The sequence below is a fragment of the Acartia tonsa genome, chromosome 10 (assembly GCF_053477335.1).
Source record: "Acartia tonsa isolate MP-2025a chromosome 10, ASM5347733v1, whole genome shotgun sequence".
NCBI lineage: Eukaryota > Metazoa > Arthropoda > Copepoda > Calanoida > Acartiidae > Acartia > Acartia tonsa.
This window is the reverse complement of record NC_137269.1, coordinates 4,806,530-4,834,053: the sequence shown is the minus strand read 5'-3', so window position 1 is coordinate 4,834,053 and position 27,524 is coordinate 4,806,530. Positions and strand designations below refer to the sequence as shown.

The window sequence follows — 27,524 nt, the reverse complement described above, 5'->3', positions numbered from 1 at the left end:
TGTTCGATTTAGGGAAAATAGACCTACCAAGGATTATTCATGCACAATTTCAGATCGAAATTCGAATTCTAAGTGCCATTTAATCATTGATTACGAGATGGTTGCATTAAAAAACCCCCCCTTTCTGACACAAATTGAGAATTTTACTGATTACAATTACAGATTTGCCATGAAGTAAAATTAATATATAAAAAGATTATTTATTAATTTAAATGATAATGCAAATGAATACATTTTTTATCTCTGAACATGATATTCAAGGTGTAAAAAGTTTATTGCAATGATTATGATAGCCTGTCAGTTTAATCTTTGGCCACAACTTCAGAGGTTGTATTACAAGCTGTATCTTTTCTATTACAAGCTTTGTCTTTTCTCTTGAAAGTTGTGTCTTTTGTGAGGCCAGAATTCACAAAAGACAGAGCTTGTAAGAGAAAAGACACGACTTGCAATCACAAAAGATAGAGGTTGTATTACAAGCAGTGTCTTTTGTCTTACAAGCTCTGTCTTTTCTCTCTCAGCGCCTTGATACCCTGGTGAAGACTAGACGTCAATATCTCAACCCTTACTCCCGTAGTAGAGCGCCAAAGACGAGGAACCAGCACGAGCTTGAGTTTCAAACACTTTACAGTAGTCAAGAGCAAGAAAAGTGGTGGCGAGGGTTGACAAAACGGGTCCAGTTCAGGCCACAGATGTGCTACAGAAATTCTTTTGGTGTCTATGGATTCGTTTTGAGATTCTACTAGCAGTCACCATTTGAACCCATAGTTTTAAGTCACTCCAAAGACAGGCAACCTTAACCGGCAGAAGGAGTGACCCAATCTGAAACAGTTATAAATAAAAGATGCTCTAAATGCTGTCAAGAATGTTCTCACCAAGTTTGGTGTTGATATCTTAACCCTACCTCTGCTAGTAGTACGCCAAAGAGGGTATACCGGAGCGAGTATACGGTAGTCTACTTGACTAAGGAATGGTGTACGAAAGAGCAAAAAAAGTGTCTAAAATGTCTACACTAAGTTTGTTTTGATATCTCAACCCTAGCTCTGCTGGTAGACTGCCAAAGACGAGGAACTGGAGTGAGTATATGGGTAAGTCAGTTTGACTACTGTGTAGCGTTTAACACTAGCGCTCATATTGATACCTCGACTTTGGGAGTCTACCAGGCAGCCTAGAGAAAACTAAGCTTAACCAAACTTGGTACAGGGCACCATTAGGTATCAGAGAGCATATCACATATCATAGAGCACTTAGGGCGCCCTGAACCGTGTTACTCCAAAACTTGGACATCGGTATCTCGACTTCAACCAATCACAGCTGAGATTGTATTAGTTTCCCCCTTTGTTTCCGCTATGATTTTTGTTTAACCCATTAGTGCCGAGCGCCACTTTTATGGGCCGATTGAGCTGAAAATCTCAGGGAAGCTTTATAATGGTAAAAACGGAAATCCAATTTTTTTGTTTTGCTCTAGTGGCATGCACAGGAAAGTTGCAAAAAACCCGTTTCGGCCTGGACATAAATACCAACCAGGCATCATGACCCCTTTTGGGCGGTTTCCCCGGGCATTAAAACCCGGTTTTGTAGTAAAAACCTGGTTTTTTCGACCAAAAATCGAAAAATATAATTTTTGAACGCCCAAAGTGAGATGAACACTTTTTAGAACTTTGATACAATCCGTAATTGAAAACTACACAACCTCATGTAATCTATAGAGCTACAAGTAATATACAAAGCGATTTATTTCAAATTTAGTGTTTTGGCTATAGGTACCACCCTTTTCGGTTAAAAAAACCCGGTTTAAAAGACACACACTACAAAAAAAGAACATATAAAATTTGGGTGTTACATATCAGAAAACGAGCATAAAACTATTGGGTGACACATATAGAGATTACTAGGGTTATTAGGGTGGCTCAAACCCTTACTAATGACGTAAACTGTTACTTTATTGGTTGAAAGTTAAAACCGGGTAATAAAAATCGGTAATTAAAACTGTCGGGTATTTATGGCCAAGCCGAACCGGGTCATAATAGGGTGTAAAAAAACGATAAAAAATCATATAAAAAATGATAGTTTGAATAAAACGAATTCACAAATAGATGTACTTGTCAATAAACATTAGATATCATGAAAAAAATCAGCGACTTTACTATAAAAACAAAAAAGTTTAGATTTTCAAATTTGTGAGCTATACCAGCAAACGGAAGTAAGCTAAACTGCCTGCTCCAGGGGGAAATGAAAGCCAGAGTAGTAGAGGGGGGATTCATACTGAGAATGATGCAATTATGAAGCCGGAAACAGTTATTTTTTTCCATTTTTCGGAACCGGGTTTTAATTCCTGGTTCGGTACTAATGGGTTAAAAATGCAATTTAAATCAAATTATTTTCATCGATTTTGACTATGAAATGTGGTGTTTTTTTTGTAAAAATGTAATCAGTTACCAGCAATCTAAGTTTCTGACAAAGATAAGGTTATTAAGGGGGGGGTTTTTAATGCAACCATCTCGTAATCAATGTATAAATGGCACTTAGAATTCGAATTTTTATCTGAAATTTTGTGTGAATAATCCTTGGTAGGTCTATTTTCCCTAAATCGAACAAAAAGTTGGAAAAGTAGCGGCTAACGGCTTGCATCTCAGCTGTGTAGCGATTTTTTGGGTATTTTCAAGAGAAATCCATCATGAAACCTCTCTCCATGTAATGTTCTTTTCCACTCCAAAACGTTTTCAAACGGTTCTAGCCGGTAGTTGCTGGTACTAGAAATCTAATAAATGTTTTTTTTGTATCATTTCACATGATTTAAAGCAAAAATATGATTCAAAAAGTTGATTGCTACGTAATTTATGACAGATTTGCCCTAAAAATAGCCAAAAACCGGCTAAACGGCTGAGCCGTTAGCCGTTACTTTTTCAACTTTTTGTTCGATTTAGGGAAAATAGACCTACCAAGGATTACTCATGCATAATTTCAGATCAAAATTTGAATTCTAAGTGCCATTTATACATTGATTACAAGATGGTTGCATTAAAAACCCCCCCTTTGTGTCTAGGCAATGTAATTTAATATTGTTTTTTCTTTTATGAGCATTGGAAATCTTTCAAAAATTTCATTGTACATTTTGAAATGCCTAGAACTTTTTTGTTATTTAAGCTGAAGGCTTTAAATTTGGGGTATTTGGTCTGTTTATGGCAGTCTTTCAGCAGTTAAAGCATGGTATTTCTTGCAGGCGTCCTTTAAACTCCTTTCTAGCTTGTTGAAGAGTTGAGTTATGACGATTCTACCATATGCAACCCGTCTCAGCAGGACGGGAGTAGTAACTGCAGATCCAGAAAACAAGTGCTCAACATGGTTCCTCGTCTTTGGCAAGTCACCATATGAAGGGATGTCATTTTGGGCGGGCGGTTTTAGGCCGCCCTATATAAGGTCCTTTTGGGCAGTTTTAGGCATCCCCCTTTTGGGGGAGGAGAAAAAGGGGAGGGGGTGAAAAAAAAGAGTGGGGGGCGGGCCTATTTTTTGGGTGATATTCACTATTATATAAATTAGTAAGCTTTTTAGTATCTAGAGAAGGATTTCACAAACTGCTGAACTGATATGGTTTTTTTTTCAGTGAAGGATCTTGCTAACCGCCAAACCGATATGGTTCTCCTTTACAGTTGAGCTTTTATAGGTTCTGAGATGGTTTTAGGCTATTTTATTTAAAATAATAAGTTTTGGTATGATTTAAGGCTATTTTGCTGCCTACTCATAATATTAAAGAAAATTTTCGAGGAGTAAAACTTAATATAAAATATAAATACTTGTCCAGGGAGGTTCTGTAATGTCTTGTTAATTTAAGGTTTACCATATATTTTCTGAGTATGGTCCTTTTGGGCAGATATAGGCACCCCCCGTTTTGGGGGGTGAAAAAAGGGGAGTGGGCAAAAAAGAGGGGAGTGGGCAAAAAAAGAGGGGGATGGGGCGGGCGTATTTTATAGATTAGTAAGCATTTTTTGTAACTAAAAAAGGATTCTGCTAACCATTGAACCGATATGGTTCTCCTTTCTAGTGGAGCTTTTATAGGTCCTTAGATGGTTTTAGGCTATTTATAAACATTTGCCCAAAAAGGGTGCCCAAAACCACTTTTGGGCGCCCAAAACCCTTTTGGGCAATTGGACTGCCTAATATCAAATAAAGTGCCCAATATGACAACCCTGACCATATGGGCTACAGTTGAGCTAGAGCGGAGGTTAAGGTGTCTACGGAGAGCTCTTCGCATGTTGAAGAGATAAATCGACACATATGGTAGTCTAAAGTCACTCTAGAGGGTACTTAGGGCGTCCTGAAGACACTGGTAGTCAATCTGAAGGGTGCTGCCAGCCTAGTGCTAAATCCAAGTCTTGACTTTGGCAAGCCACAAGTCAGACTACAGTTGAGATATAGACCTCTAGTCTTTTGTATAGTGTCTGTTAGGCATCTGACTATCATCTCCTAGCTTGGTAAAGTCATATCTTAAATAAAAAAAAATTGATCAGGCCAAAGGCATTAAATTTTAGTTTTGGGTCCATTGAGATGATTTATGATGATTTTTAGGACAAAATAATTTTTGATGAAAATCAATGATTTTTTCATTTTTTTTTGCCAAAAATGGCCATTATGGAGGGTTTTTGTAAAAGTGCTGTAAAACATTTTAAAGTTGAGATAATGACTTCAAATTTGATACAGATACTCTTGGGCATTTGTCTGAGCACCTCCTAGCTCAGACACAGCTCAGCTTGGGAAGTCTCTAGTCCAACTTTCAAGGGGAGGGTGCCCCCCCCCCCCCAAAGTCGGAGACTAAAAATCTCAAAATCTGGGTTTTGGGTCAAAATTTTGACATCGCAATTTTTTTTATCTAATATGAACCAGCATAGTTCCCTGACACCAAAAACACTTGAGAAGTGGTTTTGGTTGCCTAGAACTGATTTTATGGGCAAAAATATTCATAAAAGAACTCAAGTTTCGAAAATTTCTCGGTTCTCGTCTTGGGGGTCACTAACCCCCCTAAGGAGTCAAAAATTGTCCAAAAGGCTTTTATAAAAGTTGTTTAGCTTGCCATGCTGAGCATTTAGAGTACTTAAAAGTTACCATTTGAACCCATAGTCTAATGTCACTCTAAACTGCCCTTAGGGTACCCTGAAAATGGTAGGCTGACACCAGTATTTCCAAGATTTCAGCTTAGAGTCCTCGGTTTGACTACAGTTGTCTGAGAGGGCACTTTACTTCGACGTGATAAGATCTATGATGCCTTGAGATACCACATACAAAGTTTGGATAAGCTGAGTCTACTATAGGCAGCCTAGTAGACTCCCAAAGACGAGGAACTGGAGCAAGCATACTAGTAGTCACATTGACTACGAAATGGTGTTCAATAGTGTTCAAGTGGCTAGGGTTGACAAAACGGGTCTAGCTCAGGCTACAGATGACATACAGAGATCGTTTTGGTGTCTACGGAGAGCTTATAGAATTCTACTAGCACACAAGAATGTCCACACCAAGTTTGGTGTTGATATCTCAACCCTACCTCTGCTGGTAGAGCTTAAGGACGAGGTACTGGAGCAAGTACGGTATAGTGGTTGTGTATACAGGGGAAAAGGTAGGGAGCGAAAAAAGTGCTACCAAGGGTTGACAAAACAGGTCTAGCTCAGGCCACAGATGAGATACAGAAATTCTTTTGGTGTCTATGAATTCTTTATGAGATTCTACTAGTAGTTACCATTTGAACATATAGTCTAAAGTCACTCTTAGTACTCGTATGGGTGCCCCAAAGTCAGGCAACCTTAACTGGTAGAAGGAGTGGACCCAGCTTAAACTTGCTTTAATAAAAGATGCTCTAAATGCCGTTAAGAATTATCTCAACCCTACCTCCGCTGGTAGAGCACCGAAGACGAGGAATTGGAGCGAGTACTGTATAGGGGTTGCGTATATGGGGGATAGGGTTGGGAGTGAGAAAAGCGCTACCGAGGGTTGACAAAACAGGTCGAGCTCAGGCCACAGATGAGATACAGAAATTATTTTGATGTCTATCAGGGTTGTCGAATTGGGCACTTTTTTTGATATTGGGCAGCCCAATTGCCCAAAAGGGTTTTAAGCGGGTTTTGGGCGCCCAAAAGTGGTTTTGGGCACCCTTTTTGGGCAAATGTTGTAAAAAGCATTCTAAAAGGATATTAAATAGCCTAAAACCATACCTAGACTTATTATTAGAAATAAAATAGCCTAAAACCATCTCAGGACCTATAAAGGCTCCACTGGAAAGGAGAACCATATCGGTTCAGCAGTTAGCGAAATCCTTCTCTAGATACAAAAAAGCTTACTAATTTATATAGTTAACTAGCGGATACGGCCCTAGAGGCCTCTAGGGGCACTTGAGGAGGGGAGAGTCAAATTTGATAATCCAATTTTATTATTACATATATTAGATTTAAAAAGAAAAATTTTAAAAAATTTGGGGGGGGGGAATAATTTTTTTTTTTTTTGGGGGGGGGGGTGGGTTTCCTCCTCCCATTTTTATTTTTAGTTTTAAAAAATTTTAAAAAAAGTTTTTTGGGGAGTTTAATTTTTTTCTAGGGGCAATTTCTCTTAGGAGGGTGGTGGTACCCTCCCCCAAAATAGTTATAAACCTTCCTAGAACCTATGAGAAGCTACCCTGTTAAGGAGAACCCGATCGGTTCAGCGGTTAGCGAGATCTTTTGGTACAAACACACAGACACACAAACAAACAGACACACATCCTGTTACTTTAGTATAAGGATATCACCCAAACCCCCTTTTTTTAACCCCCTCCCCTTTTTCTCTCACCCTAAAAGGGGGATGCCCAAAACTGCCCAAAAGGACCTTATATTGGGCGGCCCAAAACTGCCCGCCTAAAACTGCCCGCCCAAAAGCGCCCGCCCAAAATGACAACCCTGATGTCTATGGATACCATTTAAACCCATAGTCTAAAGTCACTCTAAGTACTCATACGAGTGCCCCAAAGTCAGGCAACCTTAACCGGTAGAAGGAGTGGACCCAGCTCAAACTTGCTTTAATAAAAGATGCTCTAAATGCCATCAAGAATGATCACACAAAGTTATATCTCAACCCTAGCTCCGCTAGTATTCTGCCAAAGACGAGATACCAGAGCGAGTATACAGGTAGTCTGACTTACAGTCAGATTGACTACTGTATAGCATTTGACACTAGCACTAGTGCTGGTACCTTGTCTTTGGTGCTCTTCTACGGGAGTAAGGGTTGAGATATCAATGTCTAGTCTTCGCCAGGGTGTCAGTCAGGCATCTGGTAGTACTCTCCTTGCTTGGGGTGCCGGTATTTAAACTATCATGAAACACAGAGAAAAGACAGAGCTTGTAAGACAAAAGACAGAGGTTGTATTATGAGCTGTGTCTTTTCTCTTGCAAGTTTTGTTTTTCTAATACAAGCTCTGTCTTTAGTGGATTCTGGCCTCACAAAAGACACGACTTGTGAGAGAAAAGACAGAGGTTGTATTACTAGCTGTGTCTTTTCTCTTGCAAGTTTTGTCTTTTCTATTACAAGCTCTGTCTTTTGTGGATTCTGGCCTCACACGACTTGCAAGAGAAAAGGCTTGTTATAGAAAAGACACAGCTTGTAAGAGAAAAGACAGAACTTGCAAAAACAGGTTCATTTGTGGTCCTGTCTTTTCTTACAATCTCTGTCTTTTCTCTTGCAAGTTGTGTATTTTGAGAGGCCAAAATCCTCAAAAGAAAGAGCTTGTAATAGAAAAGACACGAAAAGATTGTATTACAAGCTGTGGGTTTTCTCTTGCAAGTTTTGTCTTTTCTATTACAAGCTCCGTCTATTGTGGATTCTGGCCTCACAAAAGACATGAACCTGTTTTTGCAAGTTCTGTCTTTTCTATTACAAGCTCTGTCTTGTACTGACATTGAAAAGACACAGCATGTATGTGAAAAGACAGAACTTGCAAAAACAGGTCCTGTCTTTTCTTACAAGCTGTGTCTTTTATCTTGCAAGTTTTGTCTTTTGAGAAGCCAAAATCTACAAAAGACAGAGCTTGTAAGAGAAAATGACACAACTTGCAATCACTAAAGACAGAGGTTGTATTACAAGCTGTGTCTTTCTTTTGCAAGTTTTGTCTTTTGAGAGGCCAAAATCCGCATAAGACTGAGCTTGTAAGAGAAAAGACAACTTGCAATCACAAAAGACAGAGGTTTTATTACAAGCTCTTAGAAGTTTTGTCTTTTCTATTACAAGGTCTGTCTTTTGTGAATTTTGGCCTTTTAAAAGACAAAACTTGCAAAGAAAAGACACAGCTTGTAAGAGAAAAGACAGAACTTGTAAAAACAGGTTCATTTGCAGTCCTGTCTTTTCTTACAAGCTCTGTCTTTTCTCTTGCAAGTTGTGTCTTTTGTAAGGCCAGAATCCACAAAAGACAGAGCTTGTAAGAGAAAAGACACAGCTTGTAAAAGACACTACTTGCAAAAGACAGAGCTTCCTAGGGGTAGTGGAACTACACCCCCATTATACAATCATAAACAGGGTTATTTAGGTTGAGTGTTGAGTTGTAATCAAATAATCTTATTAAGTTATTTTTCTTAATGATAACCCATTGTATAATAATGAAATGGTTCATGATTAAGAACAGCTTGACTTAATAAGAGCATTTGAATACAACATCTACCTATGACCTTTTTTTTATACGCGAAAAAAATTACCCTTATATACGCGGAAAAAAATGAAGATCAAGGTCTTCATGAAGATCTTATTATTTTGGTGCCACTGAAGATTTTGAAAAGTAATGCAGGTATGTTTGTGGCCAATGTTAAACTTTCCTGATTATTGGAGCTGTTTGCAAGATCTTTGAGTATATTTATAAGGAAAGGGCTGTAAATATTCGCCGATAATAAAAAGTGATATGCTTGTCAAGGAGCTCCAAGCCTTTTTTTGTGGGGGGGGGGGGAATTTTATCATTATTTGGTTAAATGACGCATCAAAAAGTTTTATCCCTCGGGTAAGCTGTACCTTATTTGTAAAAACCAAGGACTTTTAACCATAGTGAGAAGCGCACATTTTTTTAGGGGTTTTAAAGGATTTAGTTTGGGGAGGGTGGATAAATTCCAAATATTATAGAGTGCTTCTTGGGGTGGGGGGGGGGGCGGAGTTTAACAAACTTACCTATAATATCCATTTAATTTAGATGATAATTTTTCATTTCATTCTTATTAATCTAAATCATTTCTTGAACCTATTCAAGTTTTTCATTTATATAAACAGTATAGGTGCCTAAACCTATCTACATTCAATGGACAATCCAAATCCACACTTTTTGAGACTTTAAAAGTCACCAGGAAAAGCCTAAAATGTAATATCAAAGGAACAAATGTAATTTAATTTTAATTAAAAATTACTTTTAAGGCATTTTTGATAATGCAATAGGTGTTTTAAGGTACAAGAAACTCAAAATTAATTGCGATTTATCATTTTGAAAAATCTCAGTACTAGTTTAGAGTACCTAATAGTGTATATTAACAAAAAAAATGTGGCCTGAGAATATTTTTTTTCTTTTATTATATGTGAGATCATCAATGAAAGTCTTTTAATTACTTTGTTTTCTTAGTTAAGGTGGCAAAAACTAATTTTGTTTCATAAGGTTATAAAAAATTTTAAAGGCCAATCAACTATTCTTACTACAAAAAATACTAGAATTAGTAGATTACATTTGTAAACTGATTGGAAATGCTTAAAACTCTAACCAATTTTGGGTTTATTTTTAATGATTATGTCTATTTTTCTTAAAATATGTTTCTATTAGTTCAAATATCAGATGATTGTGTTCTTTTGGCTTTCTAATTACAAAGTGACAACTTTATACAACATAACTTACCTTAAAATCCTTGCTAAAGTCGATTATATCTCAATTTAATTTTAAAAAACAGGAAATATTTTTTCCTTTAGCAATTTTAAAAATCATTTCAGCAAGCTCCTTTCTGCTTATAAAGTCTCAACAAGTGTGTATTTGGATTGTCCATTCAATGTAGATAGTTTTAGGCACCTTAACTGTCCAATTTGGTCAATTTGGAGCAATATTAGAGAGATTTACATGAAGATACTTGTAATTTTCTCTAAAATAACTAATTTTATATTCCAACTTTTTGCTGTGTAAAAAAGGATTTTAAAGCAATACTTTGAAATAAGATATATCAAAAAGCATGAGAGCTAGAAAAATTTTAGAGACCTTTTTAGAAAGCTCCAACATCTGTCATTTCAATTGTAATGTAAGCAAATTTGTATGATAAACATGCAAGACAAAATAAGACAATAAAGCAGGTTAGGTGAAGTAAGTCTAAAAATAAAAGTTAAATTTGATCACCAAAAGTAATTTTAAAATTTTCTACTATGGGAAGGTACTAACTCAATTTAGGAAAAACATGTTCTGAACTCACCATAAGGTCCCAGTACCTCCTGTGTAAACCGTTTCTGCGGGGGGTTTTTTCTACCCTAACACGCCTTCGGGTGGGGTGTGAGTAATTTGCCGCCAGAATTTTCTTTTAAAATAACTCCACACCCTTTATAAAAAAAAATTTGTTTGTCCAATTTTTTTTTGGTTTTAGTAGGAGGAGTCCGCGCTGAGCATCATATTTAAGTAAATGGGAAGAGATTTTGTTTGGCTTTAATTATAAACTATTGTCAATATTTTAGGTTGATAATCAAATCGAAGTCAGTCAGTAACTAACATTCATAGTGAACAGAGAGAAATCCATTATACAGATCTTCTTTATATTTTAAGGTATTTATATATTTAACTGCGAAGATTTTCTATAATTACGGTCCGACCGTCCGTAACGGTCAGGTCTTTTCGTTAATTTGGTCATGTTAGGATTGTCTTATCGATTTCAAACTTTGCATGATAATTACTATAACAGTTAGGTACAATTTAGAAAGCGTAGCAACTGTACAATAATTACCAGAATGTCTGTACGTTCATTTAAAGAATTTTGGTTTTTAACCTTTCTGACAACAAATTTTTTATGTGTTATAATTATCTTATTTTTTATAATTATCTGTTTTTTGGAATACTGATTCCTATTATGACAAGGTACAATTGAATTAGGAGGTATATCTATAATCAAGTTCTTAAAATGTAAGTGTGTCCTTTAATTAAGCAGTTTTGCAACAAATTTACTTCAAATATTTCTTAGACATATACATTTATTTTCTGCTTATTCAGTTCTGACATTCTTAATGTGTAATGTCATTTGTTTCAGAGCTTCGCTTTTATGAATGTTGTCATTCTTGTTTTGTAAATAATTTTCTAGTGAATTTGTATTGGTTGATTCAGTAAGTTGAGAGTTCAATCGTTTCAACCACTAATTTTAATCTACCGAAGGGGTAATTAAGTGCATCATCATAGGGAATGTACATCAATTTATTGGCCATTGTCTTATCCCTTTAGATCCCTGTATTTTGATGCTGTTTTTTGAGCATGTCTTTTAAAGATATTGTCATCAATGTTTTTCTTCAATCATAACAATATATTTCCAGTTCCATGTAAATAATATTATTTATATTTACCATTCTTACTCATATACGTCCTGGGATGGGGGGTAAAGGGGTGCTTACCCCAAACTTTGAAATCCCCCATTTTACTCCCCTGCCTCATATATTAAATTCTAACTCCGCCCATTTATCATTGATTTAGAACAATTAAAGTAGGAGGAGTTGCTAAAACTATTATAAAAACTAAAACTGGGTGGTTGGGTTATAAAACCGTACCAACCTCTGTACACAATTATAAATGCCGTCATTCCTTGTTAGTCAGCTTCGCTTTTATATATGTTGTCACCTTGTTTATTACTTTCTTTCTATAATTTTTAAAAGCAAAGTTTTTTTACATTTGTCTGTATATACGTTTATAACACTAGCTTTTATCGTAAATTTATGCATATCAAAATTGTTCAGATGATTCCTTTAACAATGAGTAAAGGATCTGTAAAATTTTAGAGAAAGGTTGTTTGTTCTTTTAAAATTGTTTAGCTTTATAGACTACAACTTGAATATGACTTTTACAATTTTTATTGCGTGTTTTACCATCTGTTTTTTCTTGCTTGAAAAAACCAAATTTTGTGTTTTTATTTTAAAAAAATAATGTTTTAGAAGATTGAGAGAGGATATACCAGCATGAATACCTGTGATATTTGTAAAAAGAATTTTACATGCAAATCTGCTTTGATTGTTCATATGAGGGTTCATACGGGAGAGAATCCATTCTCATGTGGTCAATGTGGAAAGTCTTTCTCTGAGAATGGTGTTTTGAATAAACACAAAAAAACCCACACTGGCGAGAAACCTTGTGATCAATGTAAGAAGGCATTTGCACGGAAAGATAAATTGACTCTTCATAAGAGGATCCATACTGGAGAGAGGCCATACTCATGTAATCAATGTGAAAAGACATTTTCTAAAAATAGTGATTTGACTAGACACATAAGGATACATACTGGTGTGAAGCCATACTCATGTGATCTATGTGAAAAGACATTCAGACAAAGTGGTGATTTGACTAAACACAAACGGATCCATACTGGTAATAAACCATACTCATGTGATCAATGTGGAAAGTCTTTCACCAATAGTAGTAGTTTGATTGTACACAAAAGAATTCATATAGCTGAAAAGCCATTCTCATGTGATCAATGTGAAAAGACATTCAAAGAAGGTAGTAATTTGACTAAACACAAAAGGACCCATACTGGTGAGAAGCCATACTCATGTGATCAATGTGAAAAATCATTTTCTCTAAATAGTGATTTGACTGTCCATAAAAGAATTCATAGTGGCGAGAAGCCATACTCATGTGATCAATGTGAAAAGACATTCAGACGAAGTAGTGATTTGACTATTCACAAACGGATCCATACTGGTAATAAACCATACTCATGTGATCAATGTGGAAAGTCTTTTACCAATAGTAGTAGTTTGACTGTACACAAAAGAATTCATACAGGTGAAAAGCCATTCTCATGTGATAAATGTGAAAAGACATTCAAAGAAAGTAGTAATTTGACTAAACACAAAAGATCCCATACTGGTGAGAAGCCATACTCGTGTGATCAATGTGAAAAATCATTTTCTCTAAATAGTGATTTGACTGTCCATAAAAGAATTCATACTGGCGAGAAGCCATACTCATGTGATCAATGTGAAAAGACATTCAGACAAAGTAATGAATTGACTAAACACAAAAGGATCCATCATACTGGAGAGAAGCCATACTCATGTGATCAATGTGGAAAGACCTTTGGAACTAGTAGTGAATTGACTCGACACAAAAGATTCCATATTGGCGAAAAGCCATACTCATGTGATCAATGTGAAAAGACATTTAAATCTGGTTGGGAATTGGCTGTCCATGAAAGGATCCATAGAGGTGAGAAGCCATACTCATGTAAACTTTGTGACAAACATTATATCTCTGGTTTAGAGTTATCAAGACATGAAAAATCCCCTGGACATTTAGAAATGATGAAAAGCTGCAATAAAGTTCCAACTTCTGTATCTATTAGTTTAATTAAATGCGAAGAAGTTTATATCAAGGAAGAAATTAAAGAAGAAGAAATATTTGATGAAGATCATCTCTCTATCCAGATGATAGCTGACAATATTGATCCTCTCTCTATTGATATGTAAATGAATGAGAGTGTTGTAAATAATTTCATCAGAGAATTTCTTCCTGACAACATAATTTATTATCCATGAAACAAAATATCCCTAACATCTCTACTTTATCATCTACTTTATCTACTAAAAGCATCGCCCCTTGCTTATAAGGATTTAAAGATTCTATTTGTTCTTAGTTTAATAAAACTTTCTAAATTAGTGAACTGTTTATCCAGCCGTTTATGAGATAGTATTGACCATGCATACATACATCCTATAAGTGTATATAATAAGCTATTTGTATTTTAACTTAGTATTAATTTATTGATAATGACAAACATTTTGTTTTAATTTTGACGACAATAAATAATGTAAAATTAATGAAAATGTTTTTTAGTATGAAAACGCATTATTAATTTGTTTATTTATCTTGTAGTGTAAATAAAATGATTATCTAATGTAAATATATTATTTTCAGATTAATTTATAACAAAATAAAATGCACATTGTATAGATATCAATAAGAAACAAGTTTTCTACTAACTTTGTTTACAAACACACAGGTTATTAACTTTTTATTACAAAATGTTTTACCCCAAGAGGAAAAAAAGAGGGCATATCTCATAGGTAGAGTAACAACTCCCTTAATGGTGTTATATTCTTTTTTGTGGCCAATGCTAAACTTTCCTGATTATTGTTTGCTAGATCTTTGAGTATATTTATATTTATAAGGAAAGGGCTGTAAATATTCGCCGGTAATAAAAATGTTAGATGCTTGTCAAGGAGCTCCTAGCCTTTTTTGGGAGGGGGGGGGGGAGGTGATTTTATCATTTTTCGGTTAAATGATGCATCAAAAAGTTTTAAACCTCGGGTAAGCTGTATCTTAATTGTAAAAACCAAGGGCTTTTAACCATAGTCAGAAGAGCACATTTTTTTAGGGGTAATAAAGGGTTTAGTTATTAACTGAGGGAGGATAAAATCTAATTCCAAATATAATAGAGTGCTTCTTGGAATTGGTTGGGCGGAGTTTTACTCCTTAACAAACTTACCTATAATATCCATTCAATTTAGATGATAATTTTTCATGTCACTTTTATTAATCTAAATCTTTTCTTGAATCTATTCAAGTTTCTCATTTATCTAAACAATAATTTGCCGCCAGAATTTCTTTCAAATAACTCCACACCCTTTATAAAAAAAAACATTTTCTTGTCCAGTTTCTGATTGAAAACGGGAGGAGTCCGCGTTGAGCATCTTGATTAAGTAAATGGGAGGAGATTTTGTTTGGCTTTTATTATAAACTATTGTTTATATTTTAGGTTGATAATCGAATCGAAATCAGTCAGTAACAAACATTCATAGTGACAAGAGATAAATCTGCAGAGGAATTTTGATTGTGAAACAAACTCATGAAAGGTATTTTAATTTCTTGGTTTGTATTGGTTTTCACCAGTGTTGCAGAGTCGCCATATTTTGCTGGAGCCGGAACTGGAGCCGTAATTTTTCATGTGCAAATGCCCCTTTAAGTTTTTCAAGTCCATTTTTATCAAAAATTTAACTTTTAAAACCTTCAAAAGTCAAAGATAGACTTGGAAGAAAAAAATATGCCAATTTTCCATTGATTTTAGGTCGGAGGCGGAGCTGCCATCATCACAGACGGCTTCCAGAGCCGGAGCCGCACCAAAATCAAACGGCTCCGCCACGCTGGTTTTCACACTAAGTTTACATTTATCCTGTTGTACATTATATTAATATACATAATACATAAATACAGGGTGCGGCACATAAATCCGGACAAATTCTAATTTTTAAACAAATGAACATAAAATCGTCAATTTTGAAGATTTTATTGAATTTTAAAAACTGAGAGGCAGAATAGGTATATGACTAGTAGATTATTCAACAAAATCGCCGCCAGCCTCAATCACCGCCTCTACCGGCCTCCTCAACCGCCAGCAGGTCCAGGTCAAAATGTACCTGTCCTAAGCTGGCGTAGTTCTCCTTGATAGTGGCAATGAGGGAGGTCTTTGTGGTATGGGCACGTCTATTGGTGCATGCTTCAAAGTAGCCCTAGGCCCAAAAGTCCAATGAATTAAGATTGGACTGCTGGGAGGCCACATTTCCTTAGGAACATGAGTAACCCCCAAATTGACAAAATCCATGTTTTTGCTCTCATTTGAACTGAGAATTAGCTACAGTGGACTTTAAGTACTCAAAATGCGTGTCTCGATGAGCTTAAGACACACAAAAAATTTTGGTTCAAATTTCCAACTCCTTCCCTGTAGGGCCCTACTGTTTGTGATTTCTTGATGCTCAAAATCTTGAAAAATCTACCTCATTTCGGCTAGGATTGAGCTAAAATGGATTTAAACACGGCAAACTGTGTGTCTCAATGAGCCTAAGACACCCACAAAATTTGGGGTCAAGATTCCAACTCCTTCCCTATCGAACCCGACGTTTTGTGATTTTGCGCATTAAACCACCGGCGCATTTGGAATCTGCCTTGTTGAACATATGCGCGGCCAGCTCGGTGTATACGTCTATCTTCGTCCAAAGATTTTTTTGTGCTAAAAGGTCATTACCTAAGCTTTCTATAGTGGGGTCAAACGTCCTGATTGGTCAAGTAGTTTTGAAGCTATGGCCGTTTAAAAAAAGTCCGGTTTTATGTGGCGCACCCTGTACTTGACCAATCAGGACGTTTGACCCCACTATAGAAAGCTTAGGTAATGACCTTTTAGCACAAAAAAAATCATTGGACAAAGATGGGCTCGTACTCCAAGCTGGCCGCGCTTATGTTCAACAAGGCAGGTGGTATAATATTGATTCTCGACTAGGGCCCACTAAATCGGACCTCAGCCCATTCGTAGATGAGGTAGAGTTATGCAACTTGCTGGGGATACTGTTAGATACATAAGTAAGACACTAGATAAGACTAGAGCTCTTTATCTAAAATGGCTTGGCTGTAGTACTCCGGCAAAGTGAAACGTGGCAGATTTAGAGATGTCAAAAACGTCAAAAATCGTGTAAAATCGTGAAAATTTCTCGATTCTCGACGTTAGAGACCCATATGGAACTTAAAAACTCATTTTAGACTATAAATTGCGTTGACAACCCTAGCTGAATCTTCATGCCATTTCAAAAAGGTATAGAACGCCGTTCTAGCTCAACTGTAGCCCAAATGAGAGCCGCCGTGTCGAAGGGCAGTTTGAAAGTTGGGTGAATTTGGATCCTGCGGTTACTCACTTTCCTAAGGAAATAGGGCCTCCCAGCAGCCCGACTTTAATTCAAGTGACTTTTTGGCCTGAAGCTACTTTAAAGTATGCACCAATAGACGTGCCCATACCATAAAGACCTCCCTTATTGCCACTATCAAGGAGATCTTCGCCAGCTTGGACAGGTACATTTTGACCTGGGCCTGCCGGCAGTTGAGGAGGCGGGTGGAGGCGGTGATTGATCCTGGCGGCGATTTTATTGAATGATCTAATCGTCATATACCTAGTTTGCTTCCCAGATTTTAAAATTTAATAAAATCTTTAAAATTGACGATTTTATGTTCATTTGTTTACAAATTAGAAAAAGTCCGGTTTTATGTGGCGCACCCTGTATATCATGACAAAGGAGATCATTATTTTCGCGTATTTTCCGTAAAAGTTGGTGTTTTAAGTCTTTAAAAAAAGGAATAGAGGTATAACATGTATTTTGAAAAATTGCGGTCGAACCGCCACTCCTGCCGAAAACAGCCAAATTTTGAATGATAGGTGAACTTAATTAGTAATTAGTTTATTAACAAATTGATATTTATACATTATGAAAATTTATATTACTATTACCTTGTAAGGGCATGATTCTCCTTCGATTTAAGTGATCATCTAGAGTATCCAGAGCATCATCCACGTGTAATGTGATGCAATACTCTAACACCCAAGGATATTAGGTTAAGTAACACCCATCAGACAACCAAACCTTTGATTGCAAAACCTTTGTCTGAGAAGTCCTAACTGTGCATGGTAGTGAGTTGCGCCTGTTTATGAGCCAAGAACATTTCCCCTACTCTTACTTTTTAATTATTATAAACAATTATTTGCCGCCAGAATCTTTATTCATTATAAAATAAAAATTACAACCTTTTAACCAATGCAATTGCTTGTCCAATTTCTGATAAAAAGTGGGAGGAGTCCGCGTTGAGTATCTTGATTAAGTAAATGGGCGGAGATTTTGTGAGGTTTATTTTAATAAAACAAGAGTTAACTATTGTTTATATTTTAGGTTGCTAATTTAATCAGTGAACAGAGAGTAATCCATTATACAGATCTCCTTTATATTATAAGGTATTTATAGTTCTTTTGTTATTTATTACAGAAATAGTTAGGTTTAGATTTGTTGTCTGATGTTGAACGTTGAACATAAAGTTATTTAACCCCTGCCACCCTCTATAAATTTACTCTCTTATCTATATGAAACTCTTCAATAGTTAAACTTTTATCCAATATTGCAAAAAAATATATATCCCGGTTTTTAACAATTTAACTGTGAATTTCTCTGTTGATTTTTTGTTTCTAAAGATTCCATATTCCAAGGAACATCAAATATTTGAATTACTTGGCCCGTTTGTCTGTTGGTAATGCTCTGGGGTATTATAAATTTCTATAAGATAAATTCATTGTGTATTTTTTTGTGGCGACTGAGAATCTATCTCAAACCCACTCTCTTATGCTATTCAATACTGATTTTTAAAAGTGATGCTTTTCTACAATTAGGGTCGGTCCGTCCGGAACTGTTAGCTCTTTTCATTAATTTTGTCATTTTAGAATTGTCCTATAGATTTCAAACTTTTTATAGTGATACCTTAATAGTTAGGTACAATTTAGAAAGCGTAGCAATTCCATATTATGTCCAAACGTCCATTTTAAACATGTTGATTTTAAACCGTCTGACAATTTTTTTTATGTGTTATAATTATCCTATTCATTTGATTTTTTAAATACTTATTCCTATTATAATAAGGTACAATATTATAAGGAATCATCTCTATAATCAAGTTCTTATATTATAATTATACAGCTTTGCAACAAATTTACTTACAGTTTTATTTAGACAAATACATTTATATTCTGCTTATTCAGTTTTGACATTATAAAAGTGTTAATATTCATTTGTTCTACCATTTCAGAGCTTCGCCGTTATGAATGTTTTCATCCTTATTTTGTAAATAATTTGTAAATAATTTGCTGACCATTTCCGAATTTTGCACATACTCTATATATCACTTGATGTGTAGGTCTGTCTGTACTGCTCTGTTTCTGATTTTTATAAAGATATGCCTTTTCTCAGCTTTTATCAAAGATAGATTGCAGATTTTTCCCAGAGAGAAAGAGGACAGTGAGTTGTTTTATTACAATGGTCCCCAAAGTTTTATAATAACGTTTTCTTATTCGTTTGTTTTGTGGGCACTAGGTGTTTCGGAACGCATGCCTTGCCGTTCTCGAAATCTTATCTCCAAGCCCTCCAAATGACCAACATAGCGAAGTTTACAAATGTGTATTTATTACCATGAAAACAGTGAGTCTAAAACAAAAATATAAGAATTAATATCATAAAATTAATGGTTATTATTTTTGTAACATCGAGGTTGCGTGATTTCAATTTAATGAAAAATATGAAATTTATAAAAAACTTTAAATTGGCACGAATCATATTAAATAGCATCAGAAATTGATAATTTTAGAATAAATGATCAATAATATAAAGGAAAATATTCGTATGTCAAAACTTAGCAGTTAAATGGTCTATTTATTGAAAAATTAATGTTTTAAAATTTCTTCATAAAATCATACCATTTTACACTTAATTTCAAGAATTAAAGATAAATTCTTACCACATATGATGTCAAACTAAGCAGGAAGGCTTATTTGAGATATTCCACACATCAGAGCACATGTATATTAAAGCAATACATTATTTTTAATCACGTAGCTCCTCACGTGGGACTAATCAAAGGAAAAGTGCGCGTTTCTTTTGTCCGTTTACAAGCCACGCGCCGCGCGGAGATAGTTAGGAATGCCGCGTAACACACTCATTCTCTAGGAAATTTGGTGTAAGGAAACAGGGATTAATGGGTTCGAACTTGCCAGGGAATACAAGAAAAACATACCGAAACACACCCGTCTATTCACTGGGAATCGAACACAATACCTCATCTTTGCAATATGCGTGCAGACAGTGTCCACGAAATCACAATCTCACAACACATAAACCACAAGAGTTTAAAATGTTATGGCCATAAGGCCTAAAATTAATTATGGTAACTCGCGAATACCACAATAACTCAAACCGAGTCCACTACCACATAAGGATAGGAATAAGGAATGGGAAAAGCATTCAACATTCATGAATTGCACATTTACCACTCACACATCTCATTATATCATGGCCTCATAATCTCAATTAAAATTAGAATTACAGACCATGTAATTGCGAATACATGAATTAATAATCAATAGTACCTAAACTTTGATTAGGTATCTACATAATAATAGGCAAATGATTTTTATATTAAAAATCGCATCAATAATTAAATAATCAACTCAAACTTTTTTCATCAAAAGAAAGAAAGATTAAATAATGACATTTTTTCTACTAAATCTTTTTGCTAGAAAAGAAAAGTAAAATTTCATAAAAAACTTCTCAATATTTAGCATTTTTCTCCGGCGGAAAAATACTCGTGCTTACATCTAAACATTTCTCAGATAAGATAGGTAAGATCCTTAAATCTAAACATGTTTTATAAAATAGATACTTAAATCTAAATAAAATATGACTGTAAAAAATCATCAAACTTCGGAAAATTAAAATTTCATAATTTTAAATCTTCGTGAATCAAATTTGCGTAAAATTAAAAATGCAATTAATATGCAAATTAAAATTACCAAATAAAACAAAAGCTCAATATAAGAAAAGAACTTCTCTAAATGCTGAATTTGCAATTTCTCTCTGTTTTAAGAAGAAAGCAACTTATACATATTCAAACAGTCATAATTAAGGCAATTTGGGGCCTCAGTTAGAATGAACCCCTCAAGATACAAACTAACAAATCTTTCAATATTAATAATGCCATGTTCCAGCTATCCTGTCGGACGTTATGTCTTTCCATCACAACTTTTGATACTGCATAATTTCCAACAGGATTTCTGGCGCAGGGCTGCATCAACTGAAAATAAACATAATTAGTGATGTTTAAATCAAATCAAAAATAAAGAATCATGAATAATTCAAAGAAACTTTTAAAATCATCAATCAAAGCGTCGAAATAAAAAATTATCTTATGCTTTAGTTTTGCCGTTCTGCGGTATGTCTGGCCGAGGAAACAGAGCTAAGATACACCGTAGAGCGGTCTTATTAAGCTTAATTCTACGAATATCAGAGAATCTACTTAATTCATCGGCGAAAAAAATCTGCATTTTTTCTTTAGATACATCAGTTCAAAGGTAAATAGTAATAATTTTAATATGCATATAATATTAAATTATTTTGTAATTGTAATAAATCATAAAGAAATATTTAAATGATGTAAAAATCTCATTTTGTTAATTTCTTATCATATCAAATTTCAATCCAACAAGGATAAAAATGTTTATATCTGCGTAGGTACCTAGGAAATTTTCCGCGAAAAAAATCCTTGGTCCCGGAAAGACTTAAATCATTGAAAAAACTTGCGAAAACGTATCAAAAGCTTAAGTTTGCATTTCAAATGAAAAAAATCTTGCATCGATTTGAAAATTTAAACGAAATTGTATGAAAATTTGCGTTACTTACAAATCTTAAGAAATGGTTAATTTCTTTTTACAAAAAATAAATACATTGAAGCAGTATTTTAATATATGCGATAAAATGAAGGTAGAGTTAATTTAAAATATGCATAGTTTATCTTAAATTAATTCTGTGGCATTCAGATAAAATAATAATCAATATTTTAATAATACCATACATCGTGTTCATTATTATAAATGCTTAAACATGAACGAAAATATATGTACCTAGGAAAATAATTGCTAAAAGTATTTTCTCAAGGTTTAAAATTGTCCGAAATCGCTAGGTACGTATATTACTACGAATCTCTGCTCTCGGAATGAAAAAAAATCTTTACGCGTGGATTAATAGGAATCCCAGCTCCCGGAGTGAACAAAAAAAAAACTTTTGTACATGAATTGTTCTGCCTCCGGAATGAAAGAAAATCTTTGATTTGCTTACAAATTTAAACAAATATATTGATTTTTTGCGATAATCTTTTAAAATAATAACGAGGAATATTTTAAACATTATCATAATAATATTACATGTTGTGTTCTTTACTTTAATGCATTATTTCATATGAGAATCTGAGAAATAACATTTTTTTTAAGTAAACGTGAACCATAAAAAAATACATTTTTCGAGGTATTTAATTCTGCAAAAATCATTTGGTAGTTAACACACGAACTTTTGCTTTTCAAAATCATACTTAAAGAAACAAAATCTGGTTTAAAAGTCTAAACAGTTTTGTAGAATTTTTGTGCTTAGGTATGAACAATAAAATTAGTTGAATAATGAATACTTATTCTTTACAGAACCCATTTTGGTTCCCTTCACAAGCCTAATATATAACTTGTAATATTTTTTCTTTAAAGATCATTTTCACATAAATAGTTTATGTTGTAGATTAGATATGTGTGGTTTGAATATTACCCTGCGTCGGGCGGCCAGCTTGGCAGCAACCAAGTCGATTCTTGATTCATAATACCACCAGGGCACGTAATAAAAGTGTGGCTGTCATAAAACTTAGAATCATCTACTGGCTTTTGTCCGGCCGGAACCGAAACTCCCGTCGGCTCTTGTCCGGCCGAGACCGAATTTCTTATCGGCTCTTGCCCAGCTGGAACCGAAACTCCCGTCGGCTCTTGTCCAGCTGGAACCAAAACTCTGATCGGCTCTTGTCCAGCCGGAACCGAAACTCCCGTCGGCTCTTGTCCGGCTGGAACCGAATCATTCAGCGGCTCAACACCCGCCGTAACAAAGTTATCAACGACTACAGTATCGTTACCAATATCATCAGGAATAACTGCAGCACAACTAACATCATTATCAGTAATAACCACGGCAACACCCGCCGTAGCCAGGTTGTCAACGGCTGCAGCACTAGCAGAACCAAAAGGTGCATCAGCAGCGTTACAAGCAGAACCAACAGGTTCAATAATAGCATCACAAGCAGCACCAACAGTCGGCTGCGGCTGAACATCTGAGCTTTCTGGTTTAAAAAACCCTATAGCTTCACTTTCCAACTCGAAATCTGAGCAGACAACATACCTACTCTTTGCTAAACCATTAGCACTAACAGCAAAATATCCAGATCCAAACAGGCTGGAGTAAAGCATGGTTTCTCCTACTGAATGTTCAGAGTAGGGAAACATCGATGGGTGCAGGTGCCCTACGAGCAAATCAACCTGCCCATTAACCAAAGTAAAATCTTCAGGTTTCATATCAAACAAAACAGCTGCCTCCACAGGATTTATGGAGCAGATCGCCTCTTCAGGACCAATGAGAGGCACAACCACAGGTTCTAACATGTGATAATTCTTGTGTCGATCAACTAGACATAGCTTGACCGTCGGGAAACATTTAACTTCACCGTCAGCTAGAGAAATTCTTGCTGAACGTCCAGTAAAAGGTAACTGAAGTTTATTAACAAGTGACTGGGTTACCATTGAAGTAGTTAAACCAGTGTCCCACATGGCGTTCACTGGGACCTTCTGGCGATTAATGTCAACGATGTCCAATTGTTGTAACATTAACATTAGGTTCGCCTCAGGGGAAGTATGTACTTCATAGACGGCGGCAGCCATATCAACACTCTCATGCACAAGGTTGTTATGGGCCTGACCACAATTGTCCACTTTGCAGCCGCCTATTACATCTGCCTTCGGGCAATCCACAGATTTATGCCCTTTTTGCAAACAAATCCAACAGCATCCAGCACTCTCCACAATACTCTTCCTGTCTGGCACTGACAGGTCATGAAATTTTGGGCACTTGTAAAGTAAGTGCATCTCATTACAGCCATTAACAAAACATGACTGCTTCATCTTAGATTTACCAGGTTTGCCTACGGCGGTAGCGGCTGTCGCAGGGTTACCTTTCTTCTTAGAGGGGGTGTCCATATCAGTCGAACACCTCATTAAAATGGCGCCCCGCTGTTCTTCAATAATCTTCAACAGCTTTGGGACATTTGGGACATCCATCGAGCCCAATGATAAATTGAGCTTATCTTGAAAATCACGTGGCAACTTCTTGGATAACATTTCCAGAAGTATCACAGTCAACCACTGGCTAGTGGTAACTTCATCATCTTCATCATCTTTAGTCAGCTGCTCGAGCTGGCTAACTGCACCACCAAACTCTGCTAAGACTGTCACAATCTGGTTGGAGTCCGACGGTTTAGACTTCTTCTCCCATTGGTTGAAAAGGCAGAGCATCTGACGTGTTTTGGACTTAAAACGTGCATCGAGGTAAGCCCATTGAGATTCATGCGATTGAATCTGAATTAACTGAAGTCTCAACTCTTTATTTTTACAAACCTTCTCACTGCTCAACAATAACTGCAAATACGACGGGTCTTGTCCTACAGTAAGCTTTTTAAAAGTGTCTTTAAAACTTACATAGGAAGCTTCCAGGCCGTCGAAAGATGGAAGAAGACGTTCGTCGACACGATTCATATATCCTGGCGTGAACATAGAACCGGCGGCGAACTGTGATGTGCCAAACGGTGACACAAATGGCGATGCTGTCGAGGCACCCGCCGTCGTCGTGGGTGGCTTCACAGGTTCAAGCTTAACCTCAGCCAGCCGTTTCATCAAAGCAGACAAAGTGTTTATAATTGCATCAGGTAAGGGAAAATATGGCCCTTTAATAACTTTCACAATCTTCAAACATCGATCATAAAGTTCAGCCTGATGGTTAGGCAAATTATCACCAACAACATCAACAACACTTTGAATGTCACTAAGCTCTTCTATAGCATCAAGAGCATCTTTCAAGGCACTATAGTCTTTTTGTACAGTAACTATATCAGAATAAATGTCACTAAACTCATCAAGCTCTTGGATTCTCAAACCAAGTTTGCTAAAACCGCCCATGATGCTGTCGAACGTTTCGAACTTGTCGTGGACAAGGATTGACTCCTTAGTGAGATGTCTAACATTAAGTTCTGAAGTATCACTGACCAACTTCATCACTCTATTTAGCTCACTGGTTAGGGCATCAACGGCTGGACGCAGCCGCTTACTCAACTGTTCACCTTTATTCTTTTTAGGACCCATAATTGTCACTAAAGTTAACTGTACTGATTATGACTATAATAATAATGTGTGGTAAGGTATCACAACCAACACATTTACAAAACTCCACAGATTGTTCTTAGTTCCATCTGTTCTGTCTTGTTTTCATTGTTTCGGAACGCATGCCTTGCCGTTCTCGAAATCTTATCTCCAAGCCCTCCGAATGACCAACATAGCGAAGTTTACAAATGTGTATTTATTACCATGAAAACAGTGAGTCTAAAACAAAAATATAAGAATTAATATCATAAAATTAATGGTTATTATTTTTGTAACATCGAGGTTGCGTGATTTCAATTTAATGAAAAATATGAAATTTATAAAAAACTTTAAATTGGCACGAATCATATTAAATAGCATCAGAAATTGATAATTTTAGAATAAATGATCAATAATATAAAGGAAAATATTCGTATGTCAAAACTTAGCAGTTAAATGGTCTATTTATTGAAAAATTAATGTTTTAAAATTTCTTCATAAAATCATACCATTTTACACTTAATTTCAAGAATTAAAGATAAATTCTTACCACATATGATGTCAAACTAAGCAGGAAGGCTTATTTGAGATATTCCACACATCAGAGCACATGTATATTAAAGCAATACATTATTTTTAATCACGTAGCTCCTCACGTGGGACTAATCAAAGGAAAAGTGCGCGTTTCTTTTGTCCGTTTACAAGCCACGCGCCGCGCGGAGATAGTTAGGAATGCCGCGTAACACACTCATTCTCTAGGAAATTTGGTGTAAGGAAACAGGGATTAATGGGTTCGAACTTGCCAGGGAATACAAGAAAAACATACCGAAACACTAGGGAATTTAATTGGTAAATTCATCAAGTTGAGTGTCCAATCGTTTCAACCACTAATTTTAATCTACAGAAGGGGTAATTTTGTGCATCATCATAGGGAATGTACATCAATTTATTGGCCATTGTCTTGTTCCTTTAGATCCCTTGATTTTTCTGCTAGTCTGGTTTGTTTGAGCTTGGCTTTTATAGATACTATCATCAATATTTTTCTTGTATAAAAAAAAAACATATTTTCAGTTGAATATGAATGTATTATTTATATTTACCGCCCTAGCTCATATACGTCCTGGGATGGTGGAAAAGGGGTGCTTACCACAAACTTTGAAATCCCTCATTTTACTCCCCTGCCTCAAATGTTATTTTTACTCCGCCCATTTATCACCGAAGACAATTAAAATAGGAGGAGTTGCTAAATATTCTTTTAATAATAAACTAAAACTGGGGAGAGGGGGGAGGATGGTTAAGTTATAAAACCTCTGCACACAAATATAAATGGTGTCATTTCATTTTTGTCAGCTTTGCTTTTATCAATGTTGGTATCCTTGTTTATTACTTTCTTTTTACAATTTTTAATAGCCAAGCTTTCTTACATTTGTCTGTACATAAAATTATTTAGCTTGAATATAATTTTTATAATTTTCATTGCTTGTCTGACAGTCTGTTTTTTCTTGCTTTGCTTCTATGGAAGTTGTCATCCTTGTTTCAGTTTTTACTCGAATGTTGTGTTTATTTGAAAATATTAGAAAAACTATATTTTATGTTTTTATTAATAAAAATAATATTTCAGGAGATTGAGAGAGGAAATACCACCATGATTACCTGTGATATTTGTTACAAGAATTTTACACGGAGAGATAACTTGGTAGTTCCTTGGGGGGGTTATACTGGTGAGAAACCATTCTCATGTGATCAATGTGAAAAGACATTCAAACAAAGTGGTGAATTGACTGTTCACAAAAGGATCCATACTGGTGACAAGCCATACTCATGTGATCAATGTGAAAAATCATTTTTTCAAAATAGTGATTTGACAGTCCATAAAAGAATTCATACTGGTGAGAAGCCATACTCTTGTGATCAATGTGAAAAGACATTGAGACAAAGTAATGAATTGACTGTTCACAAAAGAGTTCATACAGGTGAGAAGCCATACTCGTGTGATCAATGTGAAAAGACCTTTGCAACTGGTAGTAATTTGACTGAACACAAAAGAATCCATACTGGTGAGAAGGCATACTCATGTAAACTTTGTGACAAACATTATACCTTTAGTTCAGATTTATCAAGACATAAAAAATCCCCTGGACATTTAGAAATGATGAAAACCTGTAATAATACAGTTCCAACTTCTGTATCTATTTGTTTAATTAAATGCGAAGAAATTTATATCAAGGAAGAAATTAAAGAAGAAATATTTGAAGAGGATCCTCTCTCTATCCAGATGAGAGCTGACAATATTGATCCTCTCTCTATTTAAATGTAAATGAATGAGAGTGTTGTAAATAATTGCATCAGAGCATTATAAATATTATTTTACTTTCTGATATAAAAATCCAAACATACAACATAATTTATCATCCAATTTTAATTAATATCCTTTACATCTATAATTTATCATATATAAATTTGTATTTAAAATGACAAATATTTTGTATATATTTTGACAACATGTTCCTATAATGTACAATAAATATTGTAAAATTA

At 35.3% G+C, this 27,524-nt stretch overlaps 1 protein-coding gene and 1 long non-coding RNA gene across 2 annotated transcripts in view; both read left to right on the top strand.

The window, feature by feature from the left end:
• Window positions 1–14,117, top strand: part of LOC145329229 (uncharacterized) — a 16,605-nt gene extending 2,488 nt beyond the window's left edge. The window contains exons 2-3 of the mRNA XM_080173278.1: window positions 10,684–10,771; window positions 12,139–14,117. Of these exons, the coding sequence (XP_080029404.1) occupies window positions 12,163–13,671 (1,509 nt within the window). The 5' untranslated portion in view covers window positions 10,684–10,771; window positions 12,139–12,162 and the 3' untranslated portion in view covers window positions 13,672–14,117. The remainder of the gene's footprint in view (window positions 1–10,683; window positions 10,772–12,138) is intronic.
• On the top strand, window positions 14,118–27,524 carry LOC145329230 (uncharacterized). Its single transcript, XR_013882813.1, has 4 exons — window positions 14,118–14,204; window positions 14,961–15,057; window positions 17,908–17,969; window positions 26,608–27,524. It is a non-coding gene; the product is annotated as an uncharacterized LOC145329230 (long non-coding RNA).